Source organism: Thunnus albacares, chromosome 24 (assembly GCF_914725855.1).
Source record: "Thunnus albacares chromosome 24, fThuAlb1.1, whole genome shotgun sequence".
Taxonomy (NCBI): domain Eukaryota; kingdom Metazoa; phylum Chordata; class Actinopteri; order Scombriformes; family Scombridae; genus Thunnus; species Thunnus albacares.
The window spans coordinates 10628941-10644539 of record NC_058129.1 but is presented as its reverse complement, the minus strand read 5'-3'; the positions used below and the strand labels follow the sequence as shown (position 1 = coordinate 10644539).

Sequence of the window (15599 nt, the reverse complement as noted above, 5' to 3'; positions counted from 1 at the left end):
TTTACGGCACTCCACCGTCTTTCCTGTCACATGCCTGAAGCGACATCTTTAGGAAGGTTTTCAGCCTTCAAGGTGGCTTGACACCATCTTTATATTCAAGACAAAATAATGAGGCATCTTTCCCACTGAGTGATGAGTTGAAGAAGCTACTTCAACCTCTAAAGGCTTGAGGAACTGCAAGGAACGTTGAATAGTTATTTGTTGAATGGTCTTAAAAAGTCAGATGGTCAGTTTACCTCCAGATAGCTCAACTTATCCACCCATTTGGATCAACTTACCCCTAGCCCGAGGCAATTTGAACACGTTCTTTTGAGAAGTCATATTTTCAGGTCCCTTTGCCATAGATACATTCAATTTTGATAAAAGACATCCTGAAATAAAGGTAGATGTTTTCATTCTACTTCTGTCTCATTTTTCTTACCTAAAGACCTTAAAAATTGGCTCATCTTATCCCACTCTCCCTACTGGAGCTTTTGGACGCTCCTGCCAGGGATCCCTGTGACATGGAGGAGTTTCTCTGCATCTGACAGGGTTAGAGAGGGGCAGAGTTTAGAGATATTTTTGAGATGGTAGAAAGGGGTTTTGCATAGATGTCCTATATGGTCATCAAAAGTCAGCTGAGGGTCAAACCTAACACCAAAATTTAGTGACTGAGGAGGAAAGGGGGAGATGACTGAATCTGAATTGGAGTGCCAATAAGGAGAACTTCAGTTTTGCTGCTCTTTAACTGGAGGACATTTGTGCTCGTCCAGGCCTTTAAATAATTATATCATCAGGAAAACATTGTTCCTCTGAAAAGGTGCCAGCTGCCTTGTCCAACAATCTGTTTTGGAGAAGTGATCTAACCTTCAGTACACATGACTCAGCGTTTCATCAGTGACAGTGAAAAGTGTCGACTTGCTGCCAAGTGGTCAAAATAGCTTCATGTGAGTCGATTTACAAAACTACAAGCTTCATTCAGGTTGTTTTTTTTATTAGCTCATATAAAAACATATAATACATATACATATATATACACACACACATACACACATTCTTTAAGTCCACAAACACAGCAACAAATCACATTAAATACTCATCTAACAGAGCATCAATAGGTCAGTGCCTTTTTTCTAAAAAAATGTTAGAACACAGGAATGTCTGATCTTTTTTTTCCCTAATGTTTGGTTGAAAGATGCTATAATTCATTCTTGATTGATGCTTTCAATTAATTAGTCCTGCTTTGCATTTAAAAAAAAGAGCTTTACAGATAATTTAATCATCTGAAACTCATTACTGTGTTTAGAAAAATGGATGATTTGATCATAGAAAGTGGCGTTCTTTTAACTATAAAAAAATACAAGGAAAAACTAAGAATGAGTGTCTTTAGAAAAAAAGAAAAGTAAGTGCCAAAGGAAACCCCATCAACCTCCATTTAAACATGGACACAGTGCATCTGAAGGACACAAAAAAGACATTTCAACATCAGAATTTAAAAAACACAGAGGAAATATTAAAACATTAACGTTCGAAGCTGGAGATGAGTAAAGTAAGGTCAGTGTTTTAAGGGATTCTGGTTTGCAGGAGTGATAAAACATAAACATAACATAAACATTCAATGGCAAAAAAAAACAACAAAAATGATTGACTTTGTTTGATATTACATACTTGCCACACACACACACACACACACACACACACACATAACGAGTAACAATGCTTTGATTGTTGGTTGAGCGGGCGGCCCAAACCAGACAATAGCTTTCCTTTTCCCCCCTCTGCTGTCAGTACAGTTCCTCCCCACAAAGAGCCTGCATGGATCCACACCAGAACCTGCCTCTGATAGCACTCTGATCCTCTCCGGCCTCTGCTGTAATGTGCTGGAGGTGCCAGCTGGTGTCCGGTATGCTGTCGGTCACATGAAAGCGCACTTCGCTGGGTGTCCTGCTATTGTCTAAACTTTAAGGCACCTCATTGCCTCTCTAGAAAATTCTGTTCTTCAACGTCAGAGCTTTTAATTCATTTCAGCTCTATTTATCCCTACATGATACCTGAACTTTAGTCTTATTCTCTTTTTATTCCATTTTTTAAAAACTTAACTTTATAATCTCCCTTCTTAGTATTTTTTAAATACTGTTTTAATACATGTGACTTAATGACGATAATAGCTAGATAAATGGATGTCAGCGGCAGCACTGCAGCCTTAAAAACATCTATTCAATGCAAATGTTGATTTAATGTGTTCACATAAACAGGTAGAGTAAAAGAAAAACCTCAAACATGCCTTAATACCTACTTTTAGTCAGTTTAAAAGATCAAAAACGTATTTATTTGGAAGTAGCTTTAAGATAACTTCACTGTCACTATCTGCTTTATTATTAATTTTAGACTGCTTCAAAAAATAAGAAATATTGTGCAGTGTAAAAACCACTGGACTGATCCCATACCCTTGACTTTTAGTGCTGTTGTTTGTATTATTTGTATACGCACTTTTAGTAAAATTTCACTCAACATGAGCACTTCCTAAAACATCTCAGCGTTACTCTGGATCTTGTGGACCATCTGGTTTTACAGTTTGCTTGGCGTCAAAGCCATTCGTGTTTCCTCTGCCAACATAAATAACAGGAAATACAAGTTAGTAGTGGTAGTGGAGGAGGTTTAACATCACTTGTTAACTCAAAATATGTAAAATATGTATGTAGACACAAGCAGGTGATTTTTCAGTATTATCTTACCGTCTTCTGCTTTTGCCTCATCTTGACGAGCAGGGGTGCCATTAGATTCAGCAGCAGCTCTTGCTGGATTAATAGTAAGATAGTGGATGTCAATTTTTTTTCAATCGTATTAACGGAAACAGACTGTGAGCTGAAACTTACGTTGCCTGTCCTTCCTCCAAAAGTCTGTAGTGGTGGAAAAATAGACAGTGAGACAGTGAGACAGCGCAGCAAAGAAACAGCACAGTCTCAAACAACACTTTCAAAGTATAAACAGGGAGAATAGTGTAAGTTATGTAAGTTACTGACCTGCTTCCCACGGCATGGAGGCTGCAGGGACAGAATTACAGCAGAAATATGTTTTAAAAAGTTCATATTTATCACTGTTTGCTTCATATAAACAAGAAATAACTTAGCAAAGTGCAGACGTTCAAAAGTAGGTTAAAATTTAAGTTAAAAAAAAAAGTAATCATTCTGGATGTGTTCAGCATTAACAAGTGTAGAACTGTGTATTTCAGACTAATGGGTCATTTAAGAATTTATTATTTGGTCTAATGGTGCAACAGGAAAAGTCGTAGAAATCAATAAGTTTCTTCCTCTTGTGAGCATGAATGTGTTCAGGAGGTTTTTTTGAGGTGCAGTGTGTTGCTAAAAACAACAACTAAATGTAAATGATCACATTATCACCTTCAGAGTTGATAACACGATGTCTGCTGGACCAACCAAACTGATATTTCTTAATTCTACCCTAAATTCAAACCTAAGATGTCTTAAATTGTAAAAAAAAAAAAAAAAGAAATTATTATGTCCAGTTTATAATAAAATGTTGTAATTCACATTTTTTGGGCTATTTTTTTGCCATCATTACATTGGGATAGTGAAGACATGACAAGAAATAAGGGGGAGAGATGCAACAAAGCAGTTCAGCATCGCCATCTTAAAGGGAAACTTTGGTATTTTTCAACCTGGACACTATTTTCCCATCATTTTGTGTCTCAGTGATTAATGGGGACAAAAATCTTTAAAATTAGTCAGTTTTTGTGTGAGAGTGCTGCAGCCGGCAACCATGAAACAGTTACTTAGACACAAAAAGATGAGAAAATAGGGTTCAGGTTGAAAAGTACTTAAGTTTACCATAAACCCCCGAATAGGGCGTCCCCTAATTCATATTTTCTATGAAAGAAAACCAAAGAATCCTGCATGCATTTTAATAACACAACATGTTGGTCAGGACAAGTCTGATTTACATTTTTTAAAATTTTTTATAAAGAGCAAGTCATTTGAAACATGACATTTTGGTGTGATTTGAAACTCATTTTGCTTCAGAGATTTTTCCTTTTGTGTGCGCCTCAGTCTGCCACCAGCACCTGTTTTTTTGGATGTGGGGCGTGTGGGAACTTTTCAGCTTTAGAGGGAAAAACCTTTACTGGTTGAATCTATTTGACTGAATCCAAACTCTGGTGTTTACTGTGGAGCTTTTACATGAAAAATCTGCCGCTGTCAACATCTGTCAGTGAATAAACACAGGATTAATGTGCCCAGTTATGCACACAAATACAAAAAATACAAAAAAAACCCCACAACAAAACCCCACTAAGACTGTACAATACTTTAGATTACTTTCCTTAAATAACCAACTTTCACCCCTCTCTATCAGAAATGCTTCTTTTCAGAGATTTAAAAGACTTCTTACCTTTCTGGAAGAACCACATCCCTGCAGGAAAATCAAGAGAATGATTAAAATCTCACATCAGTCTAACTGCTAATATTAATAAAATGCACATAAAATGAGTAAATACAGGATCACAATTTGTCACCTGCTTTCCATCTGTGAGTAAGAACCAGCAGCACCACAACAGTCAGCAGACAGATGAACACTGTGAGCCCTGCGTTGATTTTCAGACCTCCTTCAGTTTTGTCAAGTTCTGTAAACAGCAGCAATGAGTCGGGCCACAATGGAAAATTCCTCTTGTGTCTAGGAGTTGAACAGAAACGCTTCACTGTGATAACTCACCGCTAACAATGACGAAAGGGTTGGGGATGGGTTGGCTGCTCGCCTTGCTGACTGGATTCTCCAGCTCACAGCTGAACTCGATAATGCTTGAGTGGTTCTCCTAGGAGAAATATTAGATCACAACCAAACATTTAAACATTTCATTTTTTCTGTATGTTTAAATTCCCCGAAGGTAACAAGCCTTAACGAGACGCTTCCTCTGAGGATTCATCCAATTCAATAAATATCTTCATCTATCATACTCATAATAATCCCTATTAGTCACGTAACCAACTCCCTATACTGTATAATACACACTGGATAGTTAACTCTATATACAGTGAGCAGTAAAATGAGATCTTGTCCCACGTGTGTCGTCCCGACTTTAACGTTCACATTGTGGGATTGTAGTGTAGTGTACATACCATGGAGACTTTTTTTTAGTCAATTATGGGAATTTTTAAGGGCACTTTATTGTGCATATATTTCACATATTGGACACTCAAATAAAATGTGTTTAAGTGTTAAGTGTAGTGAACTATATAGTAAATAGTGTGATTTCAGACACAGCCGATGAAATACGATCCTCTAGTCCAGTTTGAGTAGATCAATGAGTCTGAATGTTTATCAGATACCAAAACTCTGCACAACAGTTTATAATATTCCAGTAAAGGATTTTACCAGAGGTGTAGCGATTAGTCAATGAATCAAATAGTCGATTGACAGGAAATTTATTGTAGCTGTTTTGATAATCGAATAATCGTTTTAGGGAAAAATTGGTTTTGGACTGTTGCAAACACAAAACAAGACATTTGAATACATCACTTTGGGCTCTAAGAAATTATAACTGGTATTTCTCTCTACTTTTTTTGACATTTTATACGCAAAATGATTAATTGATTGAAGGAGAAACTAATCATCAGGTTAATCAATAATGAAAATAATCGTTAGTTGCAGCCCTAAGATTTTACAACACTGGAAAGTTATCATTTTGACTTTCATCATGGAGAAACACAGTGTTCATGTTGCAAAAGTTATCTACCAGAACTGTCTGCTTTAAAGCTGCAATGATTAGTGGCTCAACAGAAATTCAGCAATTATTTTTAGAATTGATTCATCTTATTTTGTAGAAAAAAATGCCAAATATTTGATGGTTTTCATTCTCCAATTTCAGATTTTCTGCTTTTCCTTGTCTTACATTATAGTAAATTAAATATCTTTGAGTTTTCGATTGTTGGTTGGACATAATAAGCCCTTTGATGACATCACCTCGGGCTGTAGAAAATTGTGATGGATGTTTTTCACAGGTTTTTGATGTGTTACAGATCAAAATGAATAATTGATTCATCCAAAAAAATAATGGGAAGATTAACTGATAATGAAAATAATCATTAGTTACAGCTCCAGTGAGCTTGTGTGATCAGCCAATGCAGCGCTTTGGAATAATGCTGAATTGTAGTAAAGTTTATTAACGTTTTTGGTTTAAAAAAACTATAAGAGACAAATACACACACACACTGATCAACATATTCATCCTCTATAAACAATACCTTAGACACAGTGTGTGTCTTAGATGACACGCTCGGTGTATTGTCTAACTTCCAGTTATAGGTGACTGGTTCAGCGCCGGTGATGTTGCCATCACAGGTCAAAGTACATGAAGTCTTTTCCTCATCACAGGCTTCAGAGACAGTGGGTGTAGAGACGGCAGCTGTTGTTATTTAGGAGAAAAAAAAAAGAGAAAAAAGCCATAAGCCTGTCACATTTTCGTTTTCTTACTCCCACTGTCTGATTTCCTTGATGTTTCTCTCTCACAAACTAGCAAACAGATTTTTTTTGACAAAATCTGACAGCAGTGGGACAGGAGAAAACCTTGATAAACTTTACCAAACTGTGTCTAATTTATCCACTTACAGATGACTTTCAGTGTAATTGGACTGTAGGTTCTGCCGTTTATCTCTAGTGTGTACACGCCGTTGTCTTTCAGAGTCAGGCCTGTGATCGTCATCTCTCCACTTGAAATGTTCAGTTTAGTACGGGCTATAAACAAACATAGACAGTGTTAGTTTATAAACAGAAGTCTTAAACTCACAGATGATTAAAAATTTAAGCAAGAGTTGAGCTAAACTCGGCTCGTTATACTTTGGAAATGACGATAGGAATCAATGTCATTTCCATCCCACTCAATAGCAATGTCAGAACCATGTTTCCACATGATACTTGTGGTGCTGTCAATCACAGAGCCCGCATCTGGTTTGAGGACAACATCATCGTCCACCTTCTTGTAGAGAATTGACCCTGTGAAGACAAAATGAAGCTCAGTGTGCTGTTTTTATTGACTTAACACCCTTTAAATATGCTTTTTTAAAAGGACTCTGGACACTGACTCTTAAGATATGGACATAAGTAACAGCAAAGAGTGGATTGAAGAGGTGATTTATTGTGATTGTTGTGCATATTACGGCTCTGTTGTTGAGGAGGCTGGGTGGTAGGAAGGCTGATCATTTTGGAGGCAGTGAGTTTTAGTTGGGAAACAGTGGGGTGAAGAAACAGCGAGAACAGTTGTATAAATTCTTTTGTGGTTCTGGAGTAACCCTGATGATGTCATCAGGGTTATTTTGGGTTGGGCTTAGAAACTTCAAATTTATTAACAGACACATACAAGGCACTAAAAGTCAAGATGTTTACTTTTTATTTGATTTATTTATTTAGTCAGTGTCTTGTAAGTTTCCCATCTTGATTGAACTCTAATATTAAATCACTATAGGGCTGCAACTAATGATTATTTCTATTATAGATTAATGTGCCAATTTATTTTCACAATTAATCATTTGGTCAATAAAACATTCGAAAATCATGAAAACCCGCATCATGACATCCTGGAGTCCAAGGCAAAGTCCTCAAATGTCATATTTTGTCCAACCAACAATCCAAAATATTACATTTACAGTGATGTAAGTAAGAAATTTTCACATTTGAGAGCACTGAACCTGTAAATGTTTGGCATTTTTGCTTGAAAAATTACTTGAACAATTATTCAGTTATCAAAAGTAGCTGATTAGTTTTCTTTTGATCGACTAATTGTTGCATCTCTTAATCAGTACAGCACCTCTTTAAGAAGAAAAAAGATATTTCACTAAACTACATGTTAAAATGGTTTATAGGTGACAATATAGAGTATGCTTACTGACTGTTTCATTCTTGCTCTTCTCTGTAGTCTTTTTATTCTGTTTCTACTTTGTTCCTCTACTTTTATTCTGTTCCTTTATTCTCTTATAATCTGTTACTTTCTTATGTATGTTGCTGTTCTATGTTCTCTTTTGCTTGGACTATTATAGTCTTACAGTAGTGGAAAGTAACTGATTACATTTACTCAAGTACTGTACTTAAGTACAATCTTGAGGTAGCCTACTGGTACTTTACTCATTTCCATTTGATGCTACTTTATACTTCCACTCCACTACATTTCAGAGGGAAACATTGTACTTTCTACTCCACTGCATGTATTTGACAGCTGTAGTTGCTTTTCAGATGAAGATTTGACACAATGGATAATATCACAAGCTTTTAAAATATAACACATTGTTAAAGATGAAGCCAGTGGTTTCCAACCTTTTTGGGCTTTTGACGTCATACAAAAAGCAGTGTGTAGTCTGGGTCATATTACAGATGTCTATGAGCAGCTCCACCAAATAGTGTTTTTTCCCTCTAAACTTCTCACATGGTTTCATTTCAATAAATGTTCAAATGATCCAATATTTCAGAAAAAATTAAAGATTAGAGAAAAAGTCCAAAAACTGAAAACAGATTTGTGTTTACATTGCTGTATTGGTACTTTTACGTTTAAGTAAATGATCTGAATACTTCTTCCACCACTGATATACTGTTTTCTATTTTAATTCATGGCCTTCCTTTCAAATAAATCTTCAGTTCCACTCTGCTATAGTATATATTCTCTCTTCTGCTCTTCATTTATACTTTCTTTCCTGTATTATTGACAGTTGATAGCATTAGTGTGAACCTCCTCACTACCTCATGCTAGTCTTACACTGGGTGGGGCCATGAATGTGCAGCATTTCAATACTGCGACACAAAGATACATTAAACCCATGAGAAGAAGCTATAAATCAGCTATAAGTCGATTAACAGTAAATACACTTACCAGAAACTGTGGACACAACAGCCACTAAAACACACAGCCAACCGCGCAGTATCACGGATGTGAAAGGCGGCCACATCTTCGTCACCTAGACGGCCACAAACGAGGTTAAAACTAAACTGCTTCCGTTGTGAGCCGAGAGGAACATGTCAAGCAACGTTACTCAAAACAGAAAGTGTTGTAGGCTACATGCGTTAAGCTAAATATAAGTCGTGAGCGACGACAGTTTGAAGCAGGCTGAAAGTGAAAGTTCAACCGAGTCGCGTCTAGACGTTGACCCTAGATTTGCGAGATTCTCGCGAGATAGATAGATAGAAGTAGTAGCCGTTACCCGCACATCTCGCGAGTTTCGCAAATCTAGGGTTACCATCTAGAAAGGAACTCACAGCAGGCTCACAATGTCCACGCCTCCACATGAGGACATGCTGTTATATAATTTAATATCATTTTGAATATACTTCATTGTTGGATACTCACTACAGTAGTGTCTAATACTAATCCGAAACCATTGTTTTATTGCTGAAAAACTGCATATGAACTTCATTTCCCCCGATTTCCCCACTGCACACAACTCCCTCCTACTGTCTACTGACTGTTACTACAGCTGGAAACCTCCGGAAAAAAAGAAGAGCACTAATCACACTTATGATTAGAGAAAATCAGTACCATCCATTATTTAATTACAGCACATTTAATAATGACAGCCCCCAGCCATTTGAGCTGAAATATACAGCAGTCTGATACAGCACTGCAACGATTAGTCAATGGATTGATTAGTTGCCAACTATTAAATTTATTTTTAACTATTTTGATAATAGATTAATCGTTTTGAGCAGTTTTTTGAGCGAAAAAGCCCAAATTCTCTGATTTCAGACTCTAAAATGTGACTCTTTTCTGGTTTCTTTAGTCTTTTATTACAGTAAACTGAATATCTTTGGGTTGTGGACAAAGCGAGATATTTGAGGGCTCTGAGAAACAGTGGATTATATTTTTCACAAATTTCTGAGAGGCCTGCATAATAGTTTAAAAGGTTGAGATAGAGGTGAATATCTCTCTAGTGGTTTGTGCTGTTGTACTTTGTCCCTGCAGAAATATTTGCAGCCACATACAGTGTGTTGCTTTTACACTTGATAGAGAGTCAAATTTAGCCTGTAGCATGCTATTGCACGCCCCTACTATACATGTTTTATTTCATTTCTCTGTTTTACATAAAGAGTAATGCACTGGCCTGGAGATTTTGGCCCTCGCTTGACCGGGCCCAGTTCATTCAGGCTCTAATCTAGCCCAGGTCCTGCGGATAATCAAGTTTTTATTTGTCCTAAACCTGTATTTTAACTTCACAAGTCTCTTTTTTCTGTAGAGGAGATTTTAAGCAGGGGGATATGTTTTTTCAACTCAGGATTTATTTAAACAAAACTTAATACATTAAAAATAGTTTCTGAACAGTGTATTGCATACAGCACAGTACAGTAGATGTAAAACATATTACACTGTTTTACATCTTTACAGTAGTACTTTAAAAAATCCAATTATAAACTGACAAGATGAGCACTTTACAAACTCCCAGGTGTGAGGCCTTGCAGAGCTTGTGCGTATTTTTGTTGTGAACACGGCAACTTGCTGCATCATTCCTCCTGCGGTTCCTCCAAGTTCTCCAGCTGCAGCCACAGGCCTCCCTCGGCACGCAGGACGAGTTGGGGGAGACGGCGAACGTCCCCAGAACTGCTCCCAAGTTTGGGGTCCACTCCCGGGGCCAGGCGGAACCTGAGCAGCGTCAACGCCACGACGACTCGAAGCTCTGCCAGGGCGAATTTCTGACCGATGCAGTTCCTGTGAACACACACAATTCCTTTTCTTTATCGACACATTTCTAATAACGTCAGACCATATTCGGCCTAGAAGTTATAACAATGAAGACAGTTTACCTGGGGCCTGAGGAGAAGGGGATGAAAGCATGAGAAGCTCGGCCCTCTGTGTTGGTCGGGTCAAAACGCAGTGGATTAAACTCCTGGAAGAGTTTAAATCACACAGGTCAAACATGACAGATTTGTACTAAAGTGAAAAGAAAATGGAAGTACATATTGTTTATTTCTTACATGTGGATCCGTCCAGACAGCAGGGTTGTGGTGTGTACCGTAAATACTGACCAGACAGATAGCTCCTGGGGAAGGTTTACAGGAAAAAAGAAGTATTTAGAGAATAGTTTGCATTCACTGCTTCACTCAATACTGGTTATCAGTAGTGAGTGAAGCTATTCTGAAACTATTCTGATCAGACCTTTCGCTTCCCAGTTGAGGTTGGCTTAATGTAAACTCTTCTCGAATGGAAATCCCCAATCAAAACCATGAAGTATGTGATCTAGAGTGGGTCGCTGACATGCAAGAATAAAATCTATTTTTTTAACATTTTGAAGCTTTTTTGATGCCAAGAGTCAATCCCTCTCACCATGTGGTACTGTCCGACTCTCTGGTAGCGCCATGTCTTGGGTGTACTTCCTCGTTACAGCCTGTACAGGAGAGTGCAGCCTGAGAGATTCTCTGATGCACATGGTGGTGAAGGGAAGGTTGGACAGATCCTCCCTGTGAATGCACGCATAATGCATATTCACATTTAAATGCTCCTAATTCCCCACCTCTTACAGTGCAGTTTTACAAAGAAAATGAATATCAGATGTCCAGTGGTTGAGGTCTTGTGTGTGTGTTCTCACCACTCTATTTCATGTTTGTCTCGTCCCTGCATCAGATCCATTACTTCCTGTCGGCATCTTTCCTGATAGTGAGCGTGGCGTGCTAAATTATACAGCGTCCAGCAAATCGCACTGGCTGTGGTGTCATGACCTGTGGAAAAAGTAGAAAGGTTCAATTTTATTGTGATTTAATGGTTATTTTTTTGAGTCGTTTGCACATTAAAGTGAGACTGTTGAGGAAAAAATAACTAGTTCTTCCTCTAACAAATAAAAAATGGAATTTATAAGCAGTAAAATGCACCATTGCTTATTTCTGTGCACAGAATCAGCTCTCTAAGTTTATGACTGTTTTCCACCTGTACCTGCAAACATGAAGGTGTTGGCCTCAGCTTGTATCTCCTCGTCTGCTAAGCCTTGTCCGTCCTCATCCTGCAACACACACGCGTTTTGTAACACAATACAGAATTAATTGATCTTTTAAAGTAATTTAAGGTTACTCTTTGTCTTCTGTCCCACCTTTGTCAGCAGTATGATGTCCACAAAATCTTTCTTCCTCTGTGCTGCTGTGGTGAGATTAGATTGTGATTCTGTCTCCATCTGTTGGCTGATGAGGGCACGGCGCCGCTGCACCACTTCCCTGGTAAACCTGCAAACAACAAGTTTTACCCAAAACACAGAATATGATCAAATAAAACAGACATCGCTGTAGGATTTGCTAGAACACAACATGTTACTGTACTACATGATATGACGCAAGTTGTTGCGATTGAATATTATAAGATGTAATATGTTGTTATAATGTGATACTGCACAATGTAATATGATGTATTCTGATACATTAAAATGTACTTTACAACACACAAGGTTGCTAACATACAATATATATTTCAATATGATAAAGTATAATGTAATAAAATGAGATTCTCTATAACAAGAATACAATACAAGAGTAGAATATAAATAGTATTTAATGCAAAAAGGACATAGTGTAAGATATTACAGTAACAGCTTGGTTTTTGCCATTTTTCAGTAAAAATGTGTTACAGTAGACTTAAAGATTCTTATATTATTTGCTGTATAAAAGTGAGAAGGTCACACCTGTGTATGTACTCTACCTGTGTACAATGCTTAAGGCCTTTTTGAACTGTTTTCCCTGCTGTGTCCTCCAGTAAATCCAGTCCCAGTGGTGTAAAATCTTTTGGCGCCGGTCTATTATCAGATCACTCAGCTCCACTATGGCTGACACATACTCACTGGTGGAGCTGAAGAAAGAGGCGTTATTCAAAAAAAAGAAGTATAACAGTAATAGAATGTATCAGTGGAAAATAGTTAAGTGTATGTCCTTACTGCTGACAGTTGCTGTTGTAGCTAAAGGCGCATTTCAATAAACTGTCCAGGGTCATTAGAGTGACGTGGTCAAACATCTCTAAATTGGTCGTGCCTTCTGCCACCAAACGCCGCCACTTCTCCTGAAAGATGCATACATGGAGAACGCCCCAGTAGCTGTATGGTTACTGTGAATGCTACATAACCGTAATAACCCTGGTTTTATTTCAGACAGGGACATTTTTAAAAAATGCACAGGGTGAAAATCTGACCCAAAATATGGGTTGTTTGAAGCAAAAATAAAAATCTCACTGACAAATTAAGAATAAATTAGACATTTAGTAACCCCTGGGAAATTATAATATCATTTATACCCAAATTAAGACTATAAATTCTCATGGCAGATTGTATTTTTGTGGATGTGACTTAAGTTTTGATAAAGCCAGCAATATCCTGAGACAGCCACAATAATCCACCATTGCAATTAACATGCAGTTAATGTTTCTGACACTAAAGGCTGTGCACACATTTTACACCAGTACTGATGTATAAAATCAATATTTACCATACAACAGAAATAACATGCAACCAACAATAACATGAACACTGTATGCATTTTTACAACGTCTTACATGCATGGTGTCAGCTGAAGTGTTGAACTTGATGACGTAATTCTTCAGAATATCAAAATGAAAAGCTGGAGTCAGCAGCCGCCTCCTGCGGGACCACACCTCTCCGTTGCTTACCAACAGACTCTGCCCTGGGCCATGATAGAGATATGATGATTTACAAGTGGGGATGATAGTAAATTGTTTATTAGTCTTAAAAAAAACCCACCAATAATGTCATCAGGAGTTCAATTTAATGAAGGAAAATGTGACTTTTATCAGACAACAACCTTACTGCACAGTACTGTATATTGAATATATGAAAATAAAGGCAGACAAAGGGCTGATTGACTCCCACACAAACAGGTTTACTCAACTGGTTTGTCATCTTCCTTAGTGTTAAGAAATGTGGAACCAGATTACCGGTATCAACTTTGAGAAACCCAGACTTTCAACAGACCAAGGTGGCCTGTTCAACTCACCGAGCCATGGACGCAGATGCCCGTAGATAAGCTCATCTTTCACTGTGATGCTGGCTGGATGGGGAGAAGCAGTGAAGAGCGTGAAAATAACATTAAGTATTAAATGGGGCCTTTGGAAATGTGGTTTAATATTAATGCAGTTCTGATAACATCTCCGCTGATGCATACTGTACGTTTAAGGAAATAATACAAATATATCCCATTTAATCTGACTGATGGGGTGTTACTCTACCAGGTGCCATCAGCAGAGGTTTGACATAGTCCGGATGGAAGAGTCTGACCAGGTGATAGAAAGGACCGAGGAACCAGCTGCAAGAGTGTGTGTATGTCTGCACCAAGTCATCCACCCGGAGGAGACCTTCCTCTGTACTCCGCATCTGATGCACAAATAAATATCACAATACATTACAATACATATCAGTTACTTTATGGCTTTATCTTTCAAATTAAAGGTGAATAAAGTGAGTTTGCTGAATTGTTACGCAGCATTTTAAAGGATATTTATCAAAAAGAGGATGTTATGTAATTTTGCAACACAGAACACATCTTGTATCACACTGACAAATGTGCAATTAGGTTTCCTGATGTGGTTTTTCACCATTTACAAATCATTCAAATGCATTTCAAGAGTGACATTGTGGAAATATTTAAATGTAATACAAGTTGGATATTGTCTGTCATTATTACATGTATGTTAGTGTGTGTTTTACCAGCCCTGGTGTGTGTGTCCTACCTGGCCCAGATGGCCTATCAGCCAAGAGTGTGTAGGAGGTTTGCTGAAGCAGGAAAGCCTGTGCATGTACCAGGCGTGTTGGGCCAACAGCCTCGCCGTCCAAACTGCAACCAGAGTGACCAGTCCTGTACTGACCACCACCAGGACCTGACAGAGGCCAGTCCAGCTGAGCACCTGAGAGATGAGACTCTGGAGGAGAGACATCCTGTGACAGAAACAGAGGCAGAGTATCCAGATGTCCAGCTTGCGTGAGACTCGTCCTGCTCTGACAGTGGCTTCGCTTGCGAGACTCAAGTGAAGCTGTTGATGACGAAAATACTCAGAACGTGACTGTTCCACCCATTATTGCAAATATTTGAACAGGAACAGCTGCTGTAACCATTATAGGAAACATCAATTCCTTTTTTCTGTTGAAATAACCAAGCCCTCTTTTAGACTATGTTGAGTCAGCTACAGTGATTTGATTCATATACTGCATGTCACAACTCAACTCTTAGACTGTGACAAAAATATAAGGTGTGGATATATTGAATACTACTTATGTATTTGTTTTTGTTGTAGTTAACAGAGCTTTACTGGTGTTTTCATGGGTCTCTGTATTGTTATTGATAGGGATATACTGTAATTGCCCCTACAAGAATTTGTATCATAAGGTTATTTAATGTATTTGAAAGGGACAATACCCATTGATTAACATATTTTTAAATGAGGTAGTCAACTAGCCAAGTTGGCCAATTTTCATCTTTTTTTCCATGCCAAATATGTGCACTTTATTTCACTCCAGGCACTAATTTATGCAAAACACGAAGACATATGGCCTTGTGTGAAAATAATGGAAATAACTGTAAAGTTAGTGTTTGTTTTGTAAGTCAAATTTTGCGGGAGTAAATCAAGTTTCTCTGTTATAGGGTGTATGTTT

The 15599-nt window shown here is 37.9% G+C and overlaps 2 protein-coding genes across 2 annotated transcripts; both read right to left on the bottom strand.

Annotated features, from left to right (window-relative positions):
- Window positions 1–1156: 1156 nt before the first annotated feature.
- LOC122976361 (carcinoembryonic antigen-related cell adhesion molecule 21-like) lies at window positions 1157–9137 on the bottom strand. The gene is made up of 11 exons (XM_044344805.1): window positions 8849–9137; window positions 6829–6984; window positions 6601–6726; window positions 6237–6397; window positions 4708–4807; window positions 4511–4618; window positions 4387–4407; window positions 3003–3023; window positions 2856–2879; window positions 2715–2777; window positions 1157–2585 (listed from the first exon to the last, which is right to left on the bottom strand). The coding sequence occupies exons 1-11, from the start codon at window positions 8922–8924 to the stop codon at window positions 2548–2550; spliced, it is 894 nt and encodes a 297-aa protein (XP_044200740.1). The 5' UTR covers window positions 8925–9137; the 3' UTR covers window positions 1157–2547.
- A 1238-nt stretch (window positions 9138–10375) lies between these two features.
- On the bottom strand, window positions 10376–15546 carry LOC122976336 (cytochrome P450 4F3). The gene is made up of 13 exons (XM_044344769.1): window positions 14681–15546; window positions 14180–14324; window positions 13948–14001; window positions 13490–13617; window positions 12879–13000; window positions 12647–12793; window positions 12048–12177; window positions 11894–11960; window positions 11553–11682; window positions 11291–11424; window positions 10942–11006; window positions 10771–10853; window positions 10376–10675 (listed from the first exon to the last, which is right to left on the bottom strand). The coding sequence occupies exons 1-13, from the start codon at window positions 14882–14884 to the stop codon at window positions 10471–10473; spliced, it is 1614 nt and encodes a 537-aa protein (XP_044200704.1). The 5' UTR covers window positions 14885–15546; the 3' UTR covers window positions 10376–10470.
- Window positions 15547–15599: the final 53 nt, after the last annotated feature.